Below are 22,852 nucleotides of genomic sequence, written 5' to 3'. Positions count from 1 at the left end.
CTGTTAAAAGCTTGCTTAATGGTCTGTCCCTTGAAAGAAACAGCTCACTGTCAAGATTCCTTGTTACTGACCATCCTGTAGTTGGACTATTTTGCCTTTAGAACTGAATCAGTGGACGTTCAGATGCAGTACTCCATTCTAGTTTATGACACTGCTGTTTGCATTTAGTATTCTTGAATTGTGTTGAACTTTGCAGTTTGATTTGGTGGACAGTAATACAGCTCTTGATCTCTTACAGCTACCTCCAAGTTCTAAGTCATTTCAGGAAGCTCAGAGTGAGCTGAACCAGGCAGCAGCAGACTTGAATCAATCAGCAGGAGAAGTTGTCCATGCTACACGGGGCCAAAGTGGGGAATTGGCTGCAGCATCTGGAAAATTCAGTGATGATTTTGATGAATTTCTCGACGCTGGTATTGAAATGGCTGGCCAAGCTCAAGTAAGTTGTTTGTTGATATTGCTAACAGGGAACAAGGCTGTCCTGGGAACATAATACAGTGTGCTAGTGTAAGTGTATCCAAATGTGACAGATGATGGGTTATGCAGCAGCCATCCAGAGTGAAGTGAACTCAATATTTGTGAATTTGTTTCTGTGGCCAGTCAGAAGTGTGACTTCGTGTTCACCTGTCTGGTTTGGTCTGTTTGCTAACCGATGTATGACCTGTATATCTGGAGATACAAAGGCCTGCTGAACTTCTCAAAGGTTATGCAAATAGTTGCCACTATTTTGGTAGAAATACTATGGAATGTATTTTATGTAATCACTGTTCAACATCTGACACCTTTCTATGCTACATTTCAAATGCTTTGAGTGGAAGGACAGAAAGATGTATTTAAAATCCAGACTTGTACTGCTTTCTGTTGTTTGCCACTGCAGACCCTCTACAGCATGGAACAAGCATGTGAAGAGCAGAAGTGCCGTGTGTGTGACAGCAGCACCTGCACTTCTGTTTAGTGATTAAAAATCTGGAAGAGTGCTGTTCTGGTAAACTCAGTAGCATTCAAGGATGTTGTCATGTTATCTCATTTATTCTTGATCATCTGGGTTATCATTTGAAGCTGAAGATGTCTCCTGCATTATCTTCCTGGGTTTAGGCATACTGAACAATGCTAGTTGATGTTTTGGAGATGATTTAACATAACAAGTGCCAGAGTATGAGGTAGAGTTGTATATCATGTAAGCTGGGAGGATGTAGTAAAAAGAATTGGTAGGTTGTTTTGTCTTAGTTAGTAAGCAGAACTTGTAATCCTAAAAACTGTTTCTGAAAGAAACAGTAGCTGGAGTGTACTGGTCCTGCAAAGCCGGCTATGGAGTGCCTCTGTAATGCAGGAGCATTTCAGGTAATGCTGAGTAGAGAGATCAGGCAATAACTGTTGGTTATTCTTCATCAAACCTTAATAACTGGGTTCACATTTGTGAAGTGAGGTAGATACTGGATACCAGCTGATTCTCTGAAATTAAATAGGAATTCAGTATCTGTCTCTCAGTAAGTTTTAGAATGCTTTATCCATGGCTATTCAATGCAGGCAAAGGTAGAAACAATGGTGCAAACTGCTATTTGAAAGGAGAATTTCAGGTGATATTGTGGGCCTTCAGGATTTGCTTGTCATGCTGTTATGGTGGATTAAAATGACCTTAGCAGTTAATGTCAGGTCTTTCAATAGAGATTGCCTTCTGTCTGTGTCTAGTTATTTGGCCCGTACAGAAGCAGTACCAGATGAGAGTAGGGAGCAGAGTAGAATGTAAATATAGATGAAAAATTATTCACATCAACTGAGTAATAGACAGCTTCTTTAAGCCTTAAATGGACTATTGGAACAAATTCACTTCTCCTGATGACTAAAGGAAGAATCTAGTTGTAGCTATTTGCTGTGTTTTTTGCAGTACTCCCTATAATCATACACATGTGAAGGTTACCCATTTCTGAACAATGGCATAAGGTGAATGGGTAATAGTAAGCATTCTGACTTGGATGGCCTAAAGTAGGCTTATAGAAATTTAGTTACTTGTAACTGAGGACTTTCTGGGGGGATCTTTTTGTGTAAGTAATTCCAGTTGGAAGCAAGAGAGCTTGTGGGTTACACGGGATGTTAGAACACAGACAGTTCTCACTGATGGAGTAATGTGGATCAGCTGTGCCAGGCGGAGATGTATGAGAATCTTGACAATGAAAGCTGTGTTCAACAAGTAGTAAAGTTTCTCCACTGCTCCTTTTTGAATACTGCCATTGTTAGAAATGAAGCTATTTGTTATATGGGTTTCTTGTTCTGTTATGTGAATGGAGCTAGAGGCACCTGTCTGGATGAACAAAGGCTTTGGTCCATGTCTTCCTCTGGACTATGGCCCTCTGCATGTCAGTGGTTTCAAGTGGATAAACAGAATGGGTTTCCAAATGATGTTTTTGCACCCTCTGTATTGCAAGCTAGGCACTTAATATTACTGCTATGGCTTTTCAGACTAAAGAAGACCAGATTCAAGTAATAGGTAACCTCAAGAGCATCTCTATGGCTTCCAGCAAGCTTTTACTGGCTGCCAAGTCTCTGTCTGTTGATCCTGGAGCTCCCAATGCCAAGAACCTATTAGCAGCAGCTGCCAGGTAAGGATGTTTTGCTTATTTAGGCTTTACTTAAGGAATTTGCTTTCCTCTGCTCTTTTTGTTCTTCTGATACTGTCAGTTTACTGAGTGGTTGGAACCTGCAATTTTGTTTAAATGAATGTAAGTCCTAGGAAAGCTGCTTGTTTTGCAGTAGTTCCTTATCTGGCATAACTTGTTAACAGCTTATATGACCTGTACGTAAAAATCAATGTGTGGCTATCTATGACCTGGAGTGCATATGATCAAGATGACCTGAAAGGACTGGATGATACAGTGGATTTATCTGGTCAAAGATAACCTTACTTTAAATATTTTTAACCATGCTTTGAATTCCGTCTCTAAGACCCCATTTCTTGTCATTGTTCTCAGTTGAAAAATAAGGCTGCCTGTCAGTGTTTTTGACTGGAAAATCACTTTTTGTTTTTCCCATTTTTTTTTTCCTGGCTTTTTTATCAAATGAACTTACTCTGTCTTGTAAGTCTTTTAATTGAATTTTCAAATATGAAACTGGAAGAGGGCTGCTGAAGCACCCTTTCATGGAAGTGTCAATATTGTATCAGGTTGATGTCTGAAATGAAATTTAGATATCTCTCTTAATATTATTATCTTCTGGAATATTTACTCCCTCAAAGATTGGTGTGGAGAGGAAGTGATTAAGTTAAGACTGCTGCTTCTTTAAGGAAAAGCTAGCTGATGTTTGTTCTGGACCCTGGAATCATCACTCTTCAATATCATATATATATATATTTATTTATTTATTTATTTATTTTTAATCCACTCTTTTAATACTTAAAGTAGTGAGGTATGCTGTCTTATTGTTATGTTCTTGATGAAAAACGTTCTGACATCCATCTTGGCTCTCCAGAAATACATAGGCTTCTAGGAAAGCTGTAGTGAGAAGTATATTGCTTAAAATGAACACGTTGCATGAGGCTGTGTTTATGGCACAGCACCAGGCTGCTGTGGATTTCTGCTTTAGCCTTGGAGTTTTCGTGTTTCTTTGGAGTGTAGGTGTAGATGTGTCTCCAGTGGAGCCCACCTGTCTGGTAGTTTCTTCCAGACTGGTATTCCCACTGTAAAAGCATTCAAGAAAAAAGGGAGGGACAAAAGCAGTACAGCATTTAGATGGTCTCTTTTGCCATGGGGTTTGTGTGTGAAGGTATTCCTGCATTCTTAAGGACACTAGGTAGCAACAAAAAGTAATAGGATTGCATTCAAATTGCTAAGGAGGCACTGTATTTCCCTTCTCAAATTTTTGCAAGTGTGGTAGTTGTGACAAGTTTGCCTGGGCTCTTTTTTTTGCTGTTGTGACGTGGTCAGGTCAAACATTTCTGCTTTCTCTTCCCTGAGAAAATCGCATGAAAATGAACAAACAAGGTACAACTTCTTTACTTCTCACCAACTTGAATTATTTTTGCTCTCATCTTTTATGGGGCTATGATTAATTTTCTTGTATTTTTGATAAATCATACCTTTTTCAGTGGTTTTTGTCCCCTTTTGGAGCCATTTTGCTTGACTTTCTCAGACAGACTATTAGGTCTGCAGCAGGGGCTGAGAGCCACAAAGGATCCAAGTATTGACATGATGTTGTTGAAGAAATTTGAGGTGTTTGGTGCCAGCAGCTGGTTTGCTGGGCTCAGCTGTTTGCTGCAGTGGGTCCATGTGGTGTGAGCTGGAACCCCAATGCCATGGACACACAAAGTAAATGTCACTGAAATTACGCTTCTGTTTCTTCAGCGCTAACATCTAAGTTGTTTGCAGTTGCCTCAGATGTTGGTCACTGTCAAATGCCTTAGCAAGAAGATTTTTTTTGCACTAGCTTGTTAAGGAAGAGGTCTTTAGGTCAATTAATTTAATACAGGGTTATTCCCCAAACTGCAGAAAGAAAAACGGTAGCAGAACCTGAAAGCTTGGAAGCATTGTCATATGCAGTTTTTGAATCAAAAGCTTCAATAAGAAGAATAGTTCAACTTGAAAACATATCTTTTCCCTTCTACTTTCCTTAGAGCTGTGACTGAGAGCATAAACCAGCTCATCACGCTGTGCACCCAGCAGGCTCCCGGGCAGAAGGAATGTGACAATGCACTCAGAGAACTGGAGGTATTACTACAATCCAGAAAGTTCTGTTGAAGAACAATGGGGCCCCAAATGTTTGTTTTTCCCCTGTTTTCTTTGATTGGCTGCTGTCACTGTCTTCTCACTTGATATCTTTGTAGAGGTTTTAATTTGCATACAAGGTAAGCATAAAGTCTCTCTGAACCTCTTATGGTTTTGGCCAGAGTGAAATTTGCTGACATGTCTCCTCCCTCTTCTCTGCTTCCCAGAAAGTATGTTTTTAAGTCAAGATTATTCATAATTACTGTGAATTAAAAAGGAGTCACAACAGGTTGGACATTCCCAGAATCAACAGTGCACTGAAGGGGGGAGCTGCATTTCCTTGACTTTATGCTTTTAGCGGGTTGTTTCTTCCAGTGCTACTCAGGCATGTAGTGTATTTCAGCTTGGGTTTGATAGTTTGTCAGCATGTTCTGTAGTCTTTCCTGGAGATTCTTCAGTAATGTGTCTTGAGAGGACTTGATTCATGGCCTCCATGGAGGCAATGGCATAGTTCAGAATTTCAGCTAAAAGGTTCAAGGTGCTGCAACAATCTCAAATACATGTTACCTGTCAGCATGAAATTGTGCTGACTTGTTCTGCTGTTGTTTCTTCATTTTCTGAGGGCTGCTGCTTCCATAGCAGTGCAAGTATTGCAGGAAGCAGCTTATTTTATAGTTTGTTCTGTAAGAATGAGGCACAACAATCAGGAATTGCTGTGAGAACTGGAAATTGTTTTCTACATGTGACCATCTCCTTGTTCTCCCAGTTTAATCACTGTAAGACTTTAAAGACTGCTAAAACTATGACTTCAAAAACAAGAAAAGAAAGAAAAAGATGGCTGAGCCTTTAAAAATATGGTAGGTATGTTTTAATTTTGGGAGTTGAGTTCTGGTACAGATCTCATGGCTTAAATTTATGCCCAGGTTTCCTTCATGTGCGAGATGAATATCATAATGCACAGGTATTCGGATCTTTTGAACATACAGTCTTCACTTTCTTCAGAAAGGCTGCTAAGTCATTTTTTGGTGAGGATTTGGTTTTTGGTGAGGATTTTTTCCTATCAAACTTGGAAAAAGGCACCTTTCAGATTTTTCAAGCATAAGAGAATTATTGTCTACTGGTTCTTGCAGCTTTTTACAAGTTTATGTAAATAAATATTCTAAATGAAGATATGACTAATTTTTACTTCTTTATTTATTGGTTTCAGATTCATTTCAGGGGAAAAAAAATCTCAGGCTGGCAGTTTTTTGACAGAGGGATCTTTGCTTTGTGTCCTTCTGGCAGTGGGAGGAGGCCGGCAGATGATTTAGTTGCAGTTTAGTTTGATAGCCCTTTTTGTAGCTGGCATTACTTCAGTGATATCTTGTTCTCCTATCACTTAGCCTTTTAATTCCAGTTATAAGATGTTAAAATATTACTGAAAACATGTATTAGACTGTTCAGAACTGGCACAAAACCAACTTGCCTGATGTCAGCCAAGTGTTAATGGCTGCAGGTCAGTCATAGCAAGTACAGGCTAATTTACGTAAGGTTATACTTCCAGTAGATCTGTAGTGCAAAACTGAGTTGGTACCACAGTGCAGTTGATGTGGGGTAGCATGTAAGGTGTCATATGTACTTCTGTGTTTGAGCTCTCTGTGACTGTGGTTTTATTTGCTTGCTGAGACAAAGTTGTGACCACTCTGACATAAGCAAGACGGTTATGATGGTGTATGTTTTTCTCCGCTTGCTACTTCAGACTCTGTCACTAAGCCAAAGTTTTTTCCCCATTTTTAGACAGTGAAGGGAATGCTGGATAACCCCAATGAGCCTGTGAGCGACCTCTCGTATTTTGACTGTATTGAGGGCGTAATGGAAAATTCAAAGGTAACTTCCTCTTCCTATCTCTGGCAACTGTAAAGTATATTATCATGTTTTCCCACACATATTAAACATGTCAGAAACACACCACGGTCTATTCTTAAATGTATGTTGCTTTCCTTGGTAAAACTTAGCCTGAGATCAGGCCATGAGAGAGGGAGGTCATTTCATTTTCTTTGTTGCTCCAAAGGCTTTTTACCTTGGGAACATTTTTAACTATGTGACTGGCATGCAATGCTGGTACAGCTTCCCCTTCTCTTCTTCTGTTTGTTTGACATTGTGCAGCATGTCATACATCATGATATGTTTTTACTGCAGCTATTAGAAATGCCCAGGGTGTAAATGGGAGCCTTGGCAATGAAATACCATTGTACTGTTCTGTGTGAAACAGCTTTGAGAAATGTCTGAGCATTCCAGATATTCCAGTACACCAGAAATCTATATGGAATTTCTTAAGTTATTTTTAAGCATGCTATGTTATCTCATGCATCTTGCTCAGAAGCTTTGCTTTTGATGCTTTTATTACTTAATGTATTGGGATCATTTTGAATTCTTTGTTCTCTAAAAGAAAAAGAATACTTAATGATATGTCTGTCATTTTTCTATTGCTCTATTGTGGACAGACTTTATTTAGAATTTTAAAAGGAGGTGAACTGAATTTGGTGAGATGCTTTAAGAGTTAGTGTGCATTCTGACGTCCAGGTGGCCCCAGTAGACTAGATGCAATTCCATCTCCAGGGAGTTTCAGTGAGCTTAGGGGCAAAAAAGATTCAGAATGTGTTGAAAGCAGTTGCTGGTATGGTTGTCATGTTCTGTAATCTGTGAAACCTGCCTAGAGCCAGGCTGGCTATAATGATTATTGTATGATAGAAAATTATTGGGGGTTATTTCTGTGTCCAAACATTTCTAGAAGCTAGGTCAAGCACATGAGTGGGGCAAGAGCTGGTTCAGAACCAGAAATCATTTGCCTTTTACTGGTAGGGAGACAATTTGAGAAGCTTACTTTGTTTTCTTAATTTCTGAGGCTCTTGGAGAATCTATGGCAGGCATTTCCCAGAATGCAAAAACCGGGGATCTTTTGGTCTTTGGAGAATGTGTTGGTGTTGCATCCAAGGCTCTTTGCGGTCTCACAGAGGCAGCAGCTCAGGTAAGCTGTTGAAGTTTGCAAAATTCAAGTCTATAAAGGAAATTTATGATTTTGACTTTTTTGTTTTTAAGAAAACTGATGTTATGCACGTGTAAATCTGAGATTTACTTCATTTTGGCCAAGCAGATGGTGACCTTGTTCTACATAGTGTGCTCTGTGCAGGAGTCACATAAATTGTGAATAATACACTGCTGTGTGTTATAGAAGTATCAGAGTGCAATAATTTGCATATTTTGTAAGGAACGGGGACGACATCAGTAGAATTAAGCTTTCTCTAGGATAAAGCAAATGGCAGCACTGCACCATATAGAATTCATGTTTGCAGCTCAAGCTACAAACAATTACATCATAGAGAAGCATACAAATAAATAAGTCACAGTTAAAATAGATGACATGGCTTTGTTGTAGTTCATACTCCTAATCCCAGACTGTTTTTTAGGTCATAAGCAATCTGTCTTCGAGTTCTTGAGTTGCTTTCTGAATAACCAAAAAGAGTCAAGAAATGGTCACTGTGACTGGATAATTGTTTTCTTGCTCTCTTGAGATCCTCTCCCTTATGATTAAAGCTGATACAATCTTTTCAGTAAAGCATCAGGCTGTAGGGAATCGTGCTTGGCATCTGTAATTGCTTTTCTATTTCCACAAATACAGAATATCTCATTACAGACTTCATCTAACCCTAGGTTGCTTTACCAGTCTATGAAGGTAGTAGGTAACATATTATAATGAATAGTATATAACGGAGGTTGATTAAAAGCAATCCTCAAGCGCTGTTTTGCCAGGCCAGAGGCATGAAACAGTCTCAAATTAAGGAAAAAATAAATTTGGCCATAAGGCATTTTGAGCTGCAGTGTGACAACCACCCACAAATGTGATGGTCAACTTCTTAGCAGCCTCATGTTTGCTGTGGTGTCCTGACATTGGCTGGTGAGAAAGAATGCGGGGAGGTGTTTGTTGGCTTTATACATGAAAAAGTAATGAGGAAAAGTAAAACTGACATTCTGCTCAGGCAAATACCCTTTCCACCAGCAGCAGTGGCAAATCAACTAAGTAACTTGATAGTGTTTATGATAGTTTATGATAGCTTTTCCATTGACTGTCTAAGTGAAAAATAACTTTTCTAGGGAGAGCAGCTGCCTAAGCAAACAGGATGGTTTTGTTTTCACTAATCAAATTTTGGGAGTGCAGTGGCTGAGATGTCCTGTTTTCATTGGACTCCAGAGATGTATTGCTGAAGACAGTGTTCATAGTACTTTTCAGTATAATTTTTGAGTAAACACCATATGCAACATGTCAAGCTTAGCAGAAAGACAAGATAAATTTAGCATTGTTTCATAGATTTCTTAATTTCTTCCTTTCTTGATTTCTAGGCTGCTTACCTGGTTGGCATTTCAGATCCCAACAGTCAGGCAGGTCAGCAGGGTCTTGTTGACCCAATTCAATTTGCCAGAGCCAATCAAGCAATCCAGATGGCTTGCCAGAATTTGGTAGATCCAGCAAGCAGCCCATCACAGGTAATTCCAGAAGATTTTGGTGAGTCTGTCATTGTTAGATTATACGGTTTGTTTGTGACCAAGCAAAGGAGTTTTGCTTTGAAGCTGCTGTGTGGTTTTGAACTGTAACTTTGTGGAGATGGAGTATAGTAACTGTTGTGTTGTTCTGACAGCCTGCTTGCTTTGTGCTATCTATTTTGACAGGTATTGTCAGCTGCCACAATTGTAGCCAAACATACTTCTGCTCTGTGCAATGCTTGTCGCATTGCTTCATCAAAGACTGCAAATCCTGTTGCCAAGAGGCACTTTGTGCAATCTGCCAAGGAAGTTGCAAACAGCACTGCTAACCTGGTTAAGACTATCAAGGTACAAGTACTGCTTCATTGTGCTGCGTTATTTTCTTCAGAATCAGAACAGTTATCAGTATCGTTTAACCTGTGATGTATATGTTCTAAGAAAAGTTTAATTACACTTTTGAAGGTCTGATCTGAAAAATATGACAGGGTGATATAGCTGTGTCGTAGTCAAAATGGAAAGAACTGGGCAATATTAACAGAAAGGCAGCTGGCCTGTTCATCGTGAGATGAAATAGCTGTGTGTTGATGTACAGAACAGCTGACACCATCACAATGGTATGCAAACAACCAAATGTGAAGGCTTCTAGTGGTGTTCTATTGCTTAATATCCAGAGTAGTTGATGTTGCTGCTGTTTAATAATCTTCTGTTGATGGTCACTTATTTTCCGGATACCTGCCTGTGTTGTGGCAGGGGCCAGTTTTGCCTCTTAAAAGCAAAAAATAATACTTGCTAAGGTAAAGAGAGCTGATGAATCTGAGTCCATTAGCTGACCCACGACTGAAATTTGAGTGAAAATAGTTTTGCTCTTAAGACTGGAAGGTAGCACAGGAAGGTCCTTCATACGGAAGTATTTCTGAGATTCTGAAAGCAGTTAGGTCGTGTGTGACAATGACAACTATAGATTTACTTTAATAAAAATAACAGTTCAGGAAAGAGCCAAATTGTTTGCCATTTCCACACATCAGAGCATGAGGTGTACTGAGACATGATTTCTGAGAAAAATCAGAGCTCAATCTACTCAGTCTTGTGAAGCAAAGCAGCTGTGTTAAGCTTAGGTTCAATAATCATCTGAGTAAAAATAAAGAGTTGAAGTATCACATTATTCACGTTAGAGTCGTTTCTGTTTAGCACACAACAGCTTAAGCTCATGAGAAATTAAACTATCATATTTGATTTTGCAAATAAACCCATTGACACAGAGCTCAATCATGGTTTAACTTCTAGGCCCTGGATGGTGATTTCTCTGAAGAGAACCGCAACAAGTGCAGAATTGCTACAGCGCCATTGATAGAGGCTGTGGAAAACCTGACAGCTTTTGCTTCAAATCCAGAGTTTGTCAGCATCCCAGCACAGATCAGCACCGAGGTAGGCAGAATGTGGCAGTTTGATCCTGGAAAAACATTGATTTCATTATCTGCTGGGAGACAGGGAGTGTAGAGACTTTGCCCTGAAATATCTCCACGTTCCTTAGACATTTTTCAGTCTTTTGCTTAACCTCCATCCTGGTATTTCACACCAGTAAGATAAAACTAGTTATGCTCCAGTAAGCACTGGCAGCCTCCTGTTAGTGAAGTAACATGGGAAAGGCAGGTTTTTGTCTTGTTAGCTGGATGCTTCCATGCGATGAAATAATAAATCTCCCCTTTTCTCTCAAGAATTAGTTCAGGAAAGGATTGAATGGATGTCACTGTGTTTTCTCCCTTCCAAAAACAATGCAAAGACATTATGAAAAAAAACAGATATTTTGCAAAGAGAAATTTCTTATAGGTCTTCTGTGTTTTTGAGAGTTCTGTCCTCAGCCCTGTAACTAGAACAGATTAGTATCTATCCTAACTAGTCAATGTTTTTTTGAGGGGAAAAAATCCTTCAAGCTTATAAAAGCATTGGTAGATGTAGAGGTCACGTATTGTTGCTGAGTTTACAACTGCTGCTTCCTGCTGTCAGAAACGTCAGAACTAGCTGGAAATATTAGATGATACAGTAATTGTTGCAATCTGAATGTTGTGGGACTGTCCAGGCCTGCAATCCTTGAGTTCACCAGGTTACTGGTGATAACATGGTTGTGAAAATGAGGATTCAGTTAGAGTATTCTAGCAAAGTAATTCCTGTGAAAAGAACACGCTTACTTGGATCTTGCAAGTTCTGTAACAGAAAGTTGGTTAAATGATATCTCTGTAGTCTACAATTAGTGACATGTTTCTGCTTTGTCCTGTTTACCAGCTGGGTGGTGTCTTTGTAAATTTGAAAACTAGTTTTTGAAGTACGGTGCAAAGAAAACAGTTGAACTGCATTCACAACTACTATTTGTATGTTGCTTATCAGCAAATATTGTAGTACAAATCAAGCGATGTCCATGTTACTTCACTGCTGCCAGTTAAACCTTTTAACCTTTTTAGTAGCAGAACATGTGGACAAATGCAAATAAAGACATCAATGTTCTTTGTGACCTTCTGTCTTTTGATCACAGGGATCACGAGCACAGGAGCCAATTCTAGTTTCTGCTAAAACGATGTTGGAGAGCTCATCCTTGTTGATCAAAACAGCCCGTTCTCTGGCTATCAATCCAAAAGACCCTCCTACGTGGTCAGTGCTAGCTGGGCATTCCCATACTGTCTCAGATTCTATTAAGAGTCTTATCACCTCTATCAGGTATGTCTTCAATACTAAATGCTTTTATGTCAAGATTTAAGTTGTTCAAATAAAGGAAAAATGAAGTATAATAATAATACTGAATGGCCCGTGGTGCTGTGGTATTCTTCATTAGTGGGAATAACTTGTGCGACGTGCACTGTTTAATTGTAATCGGTGACTGCAGCACTCAGCATAGGGTGAATTTTGTGTTCTGTTGTTTTTCACCTGTTCCATCTCTGATCCAGTTAAAGATAAACATAAGACGTCATGCTGTGGAATAACAAATTTAGCTAATGTGATTTCCATCCAGACCACTTAACAGCATAGAGTGTGTGGTAAAGGGTAGTTTTGGTGGGTGGGTCAGGTAGTACTTGTATACAGTGGATTTCTGTTACATATTCAATATTGTAGTCTTCTTGGCTTTGTTGCAAGTATGCTGTTAGAAAGTGTGAACATCTTTTAATGCTGGGACTAAACCTGTGTATCCCCTGCTTATTGGAAACTTTTAAACTCATTAGGAGCATGCTCCATCTTTTGCCCTTCGGTATCAATTCAGTGTCAATACTGTCAGAGCATAGTGCACAAAGGAGTTGAATTTATCATTTGGTAATGATTTTGCCGAAATAGCAAACTGTGTGTCATGAGAAACTGTCTGGAAGCTAATCTCCATTAACAGCTACCAGGGAATTGAGTGTAAAAGATAATACCCAAGGAATTGTTGCCTGAAACAGTCAGTTGCACTGAAATATTTTTTACTGTTGTCTGTTGCCTTTTCATGTTGACATTTCTTATTGAGCTAATCCCCTGAACAGCCTCAATACAACAAAGCTAACTTGAGCATTGTTGCTGTCCTTCCACGTGCTTTATGCATCACCAGTTAATAAAGAGCACCAGTGTGCAGCCAGGATAGGGCCTGTCTCCTTCCCAGCATGATCAAATTTACCACTGCTGTCTTTCAGGGATAAGGCCCCAGGCCAGAGAGAATGTGATTACTCCATAGATGGGATCAATAGATGCATCAGAGACATTGAGCAGGCCTCACTTGCAGCCGTCAGTCAGAGTCTGGCCACCAGAGATGACATCTCAGTTGAGGTAAGGGAGGTGGTGTAGTAACAGGAACTCTGCTCAGCCTTGTTCATCCTGCAGCGTTTGTGTTTGAACATGTAAAGCCAAGCACTTGGCAGAGTCTGTGCCTGAGGGGAGAATTTGTCTCTGGAGTCTTTCTGGGTAAAATCACATGCTGGCCAAAGTGCACTGCTGCTGGAAAGATAACAGAATCACTGGCCAAAAGCAGTGGTGGAAGTAGTTATTTTTAAAGACCACCTTTGTTTTATTTTGGTTTCCTTTGCTGATGCAGATGACTGATAGTTAATGTTTTCCTGACAGCTTCCTGCATGAAGGTTAGAATGTTTCTGAAATGCATTTATTACTAGAAGACCAGTGATTTAAATTACAATGTCTTTCTTTATTAATGCAATAAATTATTTTGTCTTTCTCCACTGCTGAATTTCTGCTGTTGGTTTCAGTCTACAGCAGAGCTCTTGTGCTGTATTGTCTGCTTTGAGAAATATCTCTTCACATTAAATAATGTGAACCAGCTCCAGCTGGTTCTTCTAAATGCAGTGATACTGACCCCTAGGCAGGGCAAGAACAGGTGTTATATTTGTTTTGTTTCCTTGTTTGTTGTGTTTTTCTGTTTGTTTTGTGTTTGGGGGGTGGAGGCTGCCATATTGCAATGATATAAGGCAGCTGCTCCTGAATATTTGCTGCTTTCAACTGGAGGGAACCACCTTTCCCTTCACTCCCCAAACCTGCTTTATCAATGCTGTTTACCGCAGCAGGGCCTACCTCAATGTTCTTGTAGTTGAAGTTAAATAAAGGAGAAGAAACAATAGTGGAAATCAGATGGTCAGCATGGATGCTTGTATCATGGTGTAGTGGGTTGTTTAACTGTTTGGAGTATTTTAGTGTGTCAAAGTCTGATTGTTATGGCATGGCATAACTTGATTAATGTACAGCTGTAACAGTAACTGACAGCTTCTCTTTTTATTAGGCTCTACAGGAGCAGCTGACATCAGTCGTTCAGGAAATCGGACATCTTATTGATCCAATAGCAACTGCAGCTCGGGGAGAGGCAGCACAGCTTGGGCACAAGGTGCAGTCCTAATGAAGTCTTGAACAGTTGGAAGGAAAGGGGAGACCACAGTAAAGCAGTTCTCACTTTATTTGAAAGAAAAGAGGAATGTGCTTGGAAGGAAAGAAGATCTGTGATTTCTTAATACTTGGGGCTGAGACAAACTAAAGCTTGTTTATGTTTTCAGCCATAAACAAGGCATATCCACTGAAGTTTTTGGTGTGGGAAAAATTAGTGGTGAAAGGACAAATTAAGAAAGGAGAGGGAAAAGCAAAGATGGGGGTTTAGACTGGTTTCTAACGAGTGTGAAAGCTTACAGCTTTCTGAGGCTGACTATTTCCACTGACTAGACATGGCTGAAGATAACAGGTAGCTACAGAGTCACATTCCTTCTCTCACTCATTTGATAAATGTTTACCAAAGTGCATTTAAGCAGTTTAGTTTTACCTGCTGAATGCAGCAGGTATGGCTCCTGCTGCTCACCCAGGTGCAGTTTAGAAGACCTTATCTTTGTGAGATGTGTACTTTATGATCTTAGTGTTTTTGTTGTTTTCCTCTGGAAAAGTTTCAGTGACATGTAACATCCAGCTACTAAATTAATCATGTTCTGTTCTTTAGCCAAAAGTGGATATTTCCTCAGAACACTGTAAATTGGATCAGAAATGAGGAAAAAAGATGCTGAGTGCACACATTTCTGAAGAGTCAATTACTGCAACAGAACTTGTTTGCATAGTGAAGTGTCTTTCAGTATTTCAGTACTGACTTGTTTTCTTTGCACTGCTAAGGACTTTGCAACTTACAATCACTGAATCACAGAACATCCCAAGTTGGAAAGAACCCATAAGGATTATTGAGTCAATGTTGAAAGTGATTTCAGCTGATACAAACCATCATTTTCTCAACTGTGAATTACAAACTAAATGTACAGCTTAGGCATCACAACATTGTGCCATGTTAGCTAATCTGAATTGAATTAGAGAGTAGCATTCTTCATTTCAGCTCTGAAATAGTATTAATAAACTGTTGGATATGTTGTTTTGGCTTTCCTAGGTTACACAGTTGGCAAGTTACTTTGAACCCCTGGTGTTAGCTGCAGTTGGTGTAGCATCCAAAACTCTGGATCATCAGCAACAAATGACAGTGTTGGACCAGAGCAAGACATTAGCGGAGTCTGCCTTGCAGATGTTGTATGCAGCCAAAGAAGGAGGAGGAAATCCCAAGGTATAGTCACTGCATAATAATAAGAAGTCAGAGGGTAAAATGCATCTTTCAGTGGACATAGTACCAAAATTGAGGTAGGGTGATAAAAAAAGACTTGGAAAACAGTTGGACAGTGGTGGAATAAATGGCAGAGCACAAATCTGCCCACCTTGGAGGCATGTGTATTCCTGCTCGGCAAGAGGTGGGCATGGCGTGCTCAGTGCCCTGAGGTGTTCCTGCACCTGCAGGACAAGGGCAGGTGCAGCAGGCACAGTATCTTGAGGAACAACTGTGTGATGGAGCACCTACTCTCTTTAATCTGCTTGCAGGTGTATGTTTTTCAATTTTTTGTGTCTTTGCTTAAAGAAGTTTTGTTGTTTACAACCTTTTTTATTATAAAGAGTTGGGGATTAATTTTTTTTTTTTTTGACAGAATGGTTTTTTTTTTAATTTTTTACCTTGTTATTTTCTGTATTTCAGGCATCACATACTCATGATGCAATTACTGAGGCAGCTCAACTGATGAAAGAAGCTGTGGATGATATCATGGTTACCTTAAATGAAGCTGCTAGCGAAGTAGGCATGGTTGGAGGTATGGTAGATTCGATTACAGAGGCAATGAGCAAGGTGAGCAGACAAGAACGGAGCATGGTTTTCCTTGGCACTAGGAGTAGATCTGCAGTGTGGGAGATAACGTTAATTCATTTCAGTATGTGGCATTTGACATGGAAAAACAGGCAATCCAGAGATTGTTTCAGAAGAAATACGAACTGTGAAATCAACATGAGCATAGGATGGTGTTCATAATACTCAGCTGGGTAGCAAGTGGTGGTTAGAATGACTTGGGACTGTTCTAGACTGGTACCATGCTGGTAGCGAAAGAAAGTCATAGTTATAGGTCATCTAAATTCCTAATTGTTTTCCTTTTACTTATTCATCTTTTATGTTAGTGTGTGAAGGGATCAGCTGGTTTGCCTTGAAGCAGATTAGTGCTAGTGGGGAAAGCAGCAAAGCATAAGCTGTTTTTCTGCTTTTTGAAAGGTGTCATATCGGAATGTTACAGTTGTAACATATAAATGAGCTGAACCAAACAATTCATCTCTTCATATTTCTTATCTGTTGGGGTTTATTGTGTGTGGGTTTGTGTTCTAAAGGCATGCAGAACCATAGCTGTTAACTCATAAGGGAATCTTACATAATTTTTTCTCAGGGATAGTTCTTCCTGACGCTGTTGTACATTCATTCCTATGTTTGTTGAGAACAGTAAGAGTTGATATGGGCTTTCCGTGCAAGTTGGCCTTGCATTCTAGGATTCTGAATTAAAAATTCTATCTAGGTTCTAGATTTCATAGTCATTAAGTGATGTAAAGCATTTTTTGGAGTTCCATATATATATCTCCTGGTGCATTTAGTCCAAGAGTGAGTATTAAAACGAATACATAACTTCAGTGTTATATGGAAAGCCTGTCATTTATTATGAAGTTATTTTTTCCATAATTTTCCCACATTTATGCAGCTGGATGAAAGTACACCTGCAGATCCCAAGGGAACGTTTGTTGATTATCAGACCACTGTGGTGAAGTACTCCAAAGCCATTGCCATTACAGCACAGGAAATGGTAAGAAATTTGGCTAGACCTGACTATAAGCTCTTCTGTGTATATAAGAATTGTGGAATGCTTTACATGCTGATGTGTAACTCTTTGTCATGCTGGTTTCCTACAGCCTTATCTATTTAGGAATAATTAAATAAATGATGATGTTGTAAAATATTTTTGTCTAAAACGTGAATGTTTTCCAGAGAGATGCTCAGTCATATATACCAAGGTATACTTTATCCTTCTGCTCATGTTTTAGAAATGTTTTGCGTTGATCGTGGGACTTTCTCAGTTGTTATGCTCCTATGCCACAGCAGCTGGTACAGGCTGGCTCACTTTTGACAACATAAGGTGGCTCTGAAAGATAAAACCCTCTTCATCGTCCAGTGAGGAATAACTGTGCAGCTGGCCTATGGCTTTACTGTGTCAAAGAGTGAACTGCGAGATCTAACCGCTGCTCTTTGATTATCCCAGATGTTCTGCGAGTGCCTGATTATCATGACTCTAATAAAGCATGCTTGCTTGAGTTTCCTCACAGAGTTCTTACTGGAGAACAACTCCTTTACACTTCAGGCGTTTTTCCTCACTTCATCAGTGTGACCAAATAAACGGGAGTGCTTCTAAACTGGAATGTATTAACAGATTATTCTCATGTCTGTCATTTTTCTCTTGCCTGTGTTCTTTTTTCAGATGACTAAGTCGGTTACTAACCCGGAGGAGTTGGGAGGACTTGCATCACAAATGACCAATGACTATGGGCATTTGGCTCTCCAGGGCCGAATGGCTGCAGCTACTGCTGAACCAGAAGAGGTCTGCAGCTTTTAGACCTCTTTATTCTATGCATACAGTGGCACCAACATGGGTATTCCTTTACTGTAGTAAATAAAATACATATAGAGCAAAATATCAGGGGGTAATCACAGCACTCAATTGCAGTAATGTGGTTGCAGCTGAGTCTGATGAGGGCAACAATGATGGTGGAAGGTCTGGAGGGTAGGATTTATGAGGAGCAGCTGAGGTCCCTGGGTTTGTTCAGCCCAGAGCAGGGGAGCTGAGGGGAGGCATCCTGGTGGCTGCAGCTCCTCACAGAGCAGAGGGGCAGTTCTGAGCTCTGCTCTCTGTGACAGCATCAGGGCCTGAGGTCCTGAATATGGCAAGATTTTGTCTTTTCAAGACCACATGGAATCTTAGAACATCAACCTTTAGTTACAGACAGGTGCCATAAGTACTGCTTCTTTATTATAATTTATGAAGAGATCTGATTTGTGTTTGATACCATTCCTTACATTGAGCCAAAATATGGGCTCTTTTCACTATGGCTTTGTAGGCTACAGCTGAGCTGTGCATTGTGCTACTGCAGTACTACCTTACTGACAGCACTTCTCAGCCTTCACATTACTGGTGTGAGTGCGGAACAATTAGAATTAGGAGTGAGACACTTCTATTGATCATTGGTAATTTTAACCTGTCTGAGCTGGTGGTTCTATTAAGTCCTTTTGATGCACAAAAAATGTCAATGAAATAAATTTTCTACTGGGAATCAGGAGATTTTTAACAATCATTTGGGATTATGCAAAAAGAGCAGCATTTTACTTTGTGTGGGTTTTTTTTTTTTTTTTTTTTTTGCTTTTATGCCTTTCTGTGCAAATTACTTGAGCAAGTAACAAAAATCACCAGTCAAAACCCCCCCATTTAGCTTCAAAAATAAACAGCTCACAGTAATAGACAGCAGTGTAGACTAGGATGGATTCCTCCAGGTATCCTAGAAACAACTTGCAAACAAAGAAGGCTCTTCATCTCATAGGATCTAATGAATTATGTATGTGTTGTGGGTTTGGGGTTTGTTTGTTTTTTTCTGTGAGAGTTTTCAAGTCTAACTTCCTGTTCTGAAAGTAGGGTATGGGCAAACAGTAGGAATGCAGTTGTCTTTGTCTGCCAGGGCATTTTTTATACCATAGAATCAAAATACCATGTGGGAGAAGGGGCTTCTTTACATAGTATTGTTCTCCTTGTGCTTATGGTTTGCCTCCATGACCTGGCCAGCTATAGTGGGTGCTGCATATTCTGTGAGAAAAAAATAAATCCACTGTACTCTCTTTTTTTCACTGAATTCATCTGATTATGGAGCATAGATAAACTTGGCCAAGACGGTACCATGGTCACTAGGTGTATCAGATTATCTAGATAAAAGATCTACTTAGAAATTTTGACTTTGTAATTTTATCACTGATGGACCACTTCAGTGCTCCACGCTCAGTAGCTAAACAGAAAGCAATAGCTTGCCTTTGTCTTCGTGTTGATGAACATTGGCGCGCGTTACTTTCTTTCAGCCTGAAGTAGAAATAATTTCTTTTGTGATACTGATGACTGTGAGCTCTGCTTACTTATTAATCTGAATACAAAATTTCATGCCTCAGTACACACAGGTACTAAAACTAGGGTGCATTCCCAAACAGCGATATTACATACATCATGCCTTAAGATTATTAATGAAGCAGTGAGGGCAGGATTTTCCAGATTTCAGTATTGCGTATGTGTGCTGTCAGTTTAGGGTGTTGAGAATCCGTACTTGACTCAAAAAATGAAGTCATGTATTCTTCAGCCTGGTTTCAGCAGTGTAGAGCAAGCATTTACTTTCTACTCATCATAAGTACCTTTAAGACATCTTATGCTGACAGTAACTTTTTTGCTTTGAGACTCTGGGAAATTAACTTATTCAAATGCATGCAACCTTTTTGGTGAAGTTGTGTGTGCTTGAATTAAGTAGTCTTGACTTGGATAAATGTGTTATGCTAACCATGTTAGGCTTACAGATGTGTTCTTGTCCCCTGGACCGGTTCACTAGCACTCCATTTTCATAAGTAGGCCTTTTCCAGGGTTCTACTATGGGAATAGACAATATTAAGTCTATCAGTCTGTGCAGAAAATACATTGATGTGCAGAATATTCATAATAAAGAATCACCAGAGTGTCTATATTTCTATTTGTGTTGACACAATGTACTAGTATGACATTTACTTACTTTGCTCTTGCTTCCTTCTATTCTGTACCTTCTTTATCATCTAGATAGGGTTCCAGATCAAGACTCGGGTGCAAGAACTTGGTCATGGCTGTATCTTTCTCGTGCAAAAAGCTGGAGCTCTTCAGATTTGCCCTACAGACAGTTACACCAAAAGGGAACTGATAGAATGTGCACGTGCTGTGACTGAAAAGGTAGGGCATCTTCTGTATTAACCTGAACTTCCCCAGGGAGTCAGTCATGTTATTTTGTATATGGAACTTACCATTATACTAGAATATTGGCTGAATTAAAGTATAGTTCTTACTTTGTTTCTTTTCTTTCAAATATTCACTATACTGCATGCACTAAATTAGTCTTAGTCCTCTATTAAAACTTCATATTTATACTAGAGGGAGTCTAGTCCTAAGACAGGAGAAGGCACTTGTCTTATGCGACACTTCTCCTAGAAACACGTGAGTCCTAGTAGATGGCCACAGATAACACAATGAGGCTGTTTGAAGATGCTTTCTTTCTGTATCAGCATCCTTTCTTCTTCCTGGACCATTCTAATGGACTTAGAATAGCACTTTCACCCTGTCTTGGTTTTCTTGGTCTTTGGACGTGTGTGCTATGTAGCTTGCTTTCAGGGGGAAATTAAAATGGAGATTTAAATATCATCTTCATGTAGATTTCATGAAACATTACTTGCTTAGTCTGTGCTTGTATGCTCTCAGCTGTACAACTTCTCCACTGTGTTGTACCCCAGGAGTATCAGTGATTCTAAATTTGGGCAAAGGCAGATTTTCTTTTAAGAGGAGTCACAGCTGTAAACAAGAGTATTAGTGAATCACAGGGACCTGTTCAGGGGAAAGGTTTGAATCTGGACAGAACCTCAGGAATGACTGTACTATTAGAGGTTAGTATAAATGTCTCTGGATGAGGATTCCAAATATCCATAGGAGAAGGTATAAGAGAGGTCTGTCCCATTCTTTAACAGGGTTTGCTGTGATAGGACAAGGGAAATAGTTTCGAACTAAAGGAGGGGAGATCTAGATTGGATATAACGAAGAAGTTTTTTATGATTAGGGCAGTAAGGCACTGAAACAGGCTGCCCAGAGAGGTGGTGGATGCCCCGTCCCTGTAGACATTCAAGATCAGACTGGACCAGGCTCTGAGTAGCTGCAGATGGTCACATTACCAAGCAGCACCAGAGATGATGGAAGAGTAATTTTGACCCTGAAGTAAATGTGAGCAGGCTGCCTGTTGACAGTACAAAGCTTTGCAAGGTAACTTGAATTCTTGTTTATTGTAGCAGGGACCTTTCCTTTCTTACGGCTAGTAAGGTAGAAGATGCATGTTGTAGAACTGATTGCCAAATGTCATTCTTTATACTCAAAGTAGATGTTGGTAAGACCTTTGTGATCTCATTTATTGTATTTAGTGCTCAATCAAACCTGTCTTTGTATGAATGACAAAGGCCAGTAATGGACCTCTAGTATTAAAGAGCTGGCTTGACTCAGTATCAGATAATGAGGCATTTTTTCAATGATCACCTTATTCCTTTATGTTGTTTCCAGGTCTCCTTAGTTTTATCTGCCCTTCAAGCAGGAAACAAAGGCACACAAGCTTGTATTACCGCAGCCAGTGCTGTGTCTGGGATAATTGCAGATCTAGACACAACTATTATGTTTGCTACTGCTGGAACCCTTAATGCTGAAAACAACGAATCATTTGCAGACCACAGGTCAGTGTAACTGAAAACCAAGAGTGCATGCAGAGGGAAAGAATGAAACTGGCAGAAGCAAGAGGCACATGGAGATAAATATTTACTTTTCTAGATTCCCAGGAATGCAGCCAAATGAAGAGAGGAATGTGAATAGAAATGGGAAAATTAGGATATGTGTAGAGGACAGCAAACTTCATTACTTCTGTGAGGAAAGAATTTTAAACAGATGGAGGACATCTACTAAGAACACTTCCAACAGATAACCACAATTGTAGCTCTCTTTTGGCCTTTTTGTTTTTAATTAATCTGCATCAGTGTATAAACAATCATTCACTGTCATTCAAATAGGGTGAATCAGTGATCCATGACACTGAGGAGGAATCTTCTCTATACATTTTTCCAACAGCTGCTTCTGACTGCTAGTTTGTCTTGCTAACTGCTTTATATGGTTAATGTTTGTAAGCAGCAGTGATGCACAGGGCACAGCTATGCCACGTTTTCTCCTCTGGGGGAGATAAGTCAGTTTTTTCTTCTAGTAGCATCTGGCATTTAATAGTCTTGCAGCATTTTTCAGCATATTAAGAGATTTATGCCATCTGACTGACTTCCTTTGCAGTAAAACTCTAGGGCTCCGCAGCCGCAATTTATTAACTGAATAATTGCATAGCAACCCAGCTGACCAGCGCAGCAGTTGCATAGTCAGCATTTATTCACCACCTTGCTACACAAGTTGCTCAAGAAAGAGGCAGTGGTGTGCAAGTTGCTGCTGTTCTACAGAGTGGCAGTCAGGGCTCACTTTGTTGTAAGTTCAGAGGACTAATGCTTGCTTTATTGGTTTGTGGGTAGATGCTGAAGACTGACCTCAATTTCCTCTTGAAGAATATTTATGAATTAAAACTGTCTGTGAGCACATTTATTTTAAAACATAGCATTTATTCACCTATAATGAAACCAAAAATACAGTGGTTTTGAACAGTGTTTAAAGCTTTTTCTTTTGGTGCAGTTTTGGCTTATGTAGAATAAATCAGGCATTCTTCTTGTTCCAGAATGTTCTCATATTGTATAGTGAACGCTAACCTTTTTCCTCTATGCAGGTTCTTTATTTAGAAAGGAGATGGATGAGCAAATTCCTAGACTCAAAGTTTTTCATGCTAAAGAGCATGATTTAACTCTCATTTAGACTGAAGAATAATAATGTTCTTAAGTATTACTTTTGAATTCCTTTGAGCATAAATTGCACGTTCGAGTGCTGAGTGTCCCCCACCATCTTCCTGAAATGTTTTTATTTATTTGT

The 22,852-nt window shown here is 39.6% G+C and overlaps 1 protein-coding gene across 7 annotated transcripts in view; it reads left to right on the top strand.

The window, feature by feature from the left end:
- TLN2 (talin 2) overlaps window positions 1–22,852 on the top strand; it is a 133,664-nt gene that overhangs the window by 82,780 nt on the left and 28,032 nt on the right. For all 7 annotated transcript variants that reach the window (XM_015872273.2, XM_032446827.1, XM_032446826.1 and 4 more), the window contains 17 exons: window positions 239–436; window positions 2,455–2,594; window positions 4,601–4,694; window positions 6,468–6,557; window positions 7,576–7,698; window positions 9,069–9,212; window positions 9,396–9,557; window positions 10,494–10,634; window positions 11,737–11,918; window positions 12,860–12,992; window positions 13,954–14,055; window positions 15,085–15,255; window positions 15,715–15,861; window positions 16,751–16,852; window positions 17,522–17,641; window positions 19,898–20,044; window positions 21,410–21,576. In XM_015872273.2, coding sequence (XP_015727759.1) covers window positions 239–436; window positions 2,455–2,594; window positions 4,601–4,694; window positions 6,468–6,557; window positions 7,576–7,698; window positions 9,069–9,212; window positions 9,396–9,557; window positions 10,494–10,634; window positions 11,737–11,918; window positions 12,860–12,992; window positions 13,954–14,055; window positions 15,085–15,255; window positions 15,715–15,861; window positions 16,751–16,852; window positions 17,522–17,641; window positions 19,898–20,044; window positions 21,410–21,576 — 2,363 coding nt within the window. The remainder of the gene's footprint in view (window positions 1–238; window positions 437–2,454; window positions 2,595–4,600; window positions 4,695–6,467; window positions 6,558–7,575; window positions 7,699–9,068; window positions 9,213–9,395; window positions 9,558–10,493; window positions 10,635–11,736; window positions 11,919–12,859; window positions 12,993–13,953; window positions 14,056–15,084; window positions 15,256–15,714; window positions 15,862–16,750; window positions 16,853–17,521; window positions 17,642–19,897; window positions 20,045–21,409; window positions 21,577–22,852) is intronic.

This window comes from Coturnix japonica, chromosome 10, assembly GCF_001577835.2.
Source record: "Coturnix japonica isolate 7356 chromosome 10, Coturnix japonica 2.1, whole genome shotgun sequence".
NCBI classification, from domain to species: domain Eukaryota; kingdom Metazoa; phylum Chordata; class Aves; order Galliformes; family Phasianidae; genus Coturnix; species Coturnix japonica.
The sequence above is the reverse complement of the archived record's forward strand: the minus strand, read 5'-3'. Positions and strand labels throughout refer to the sequence as shown.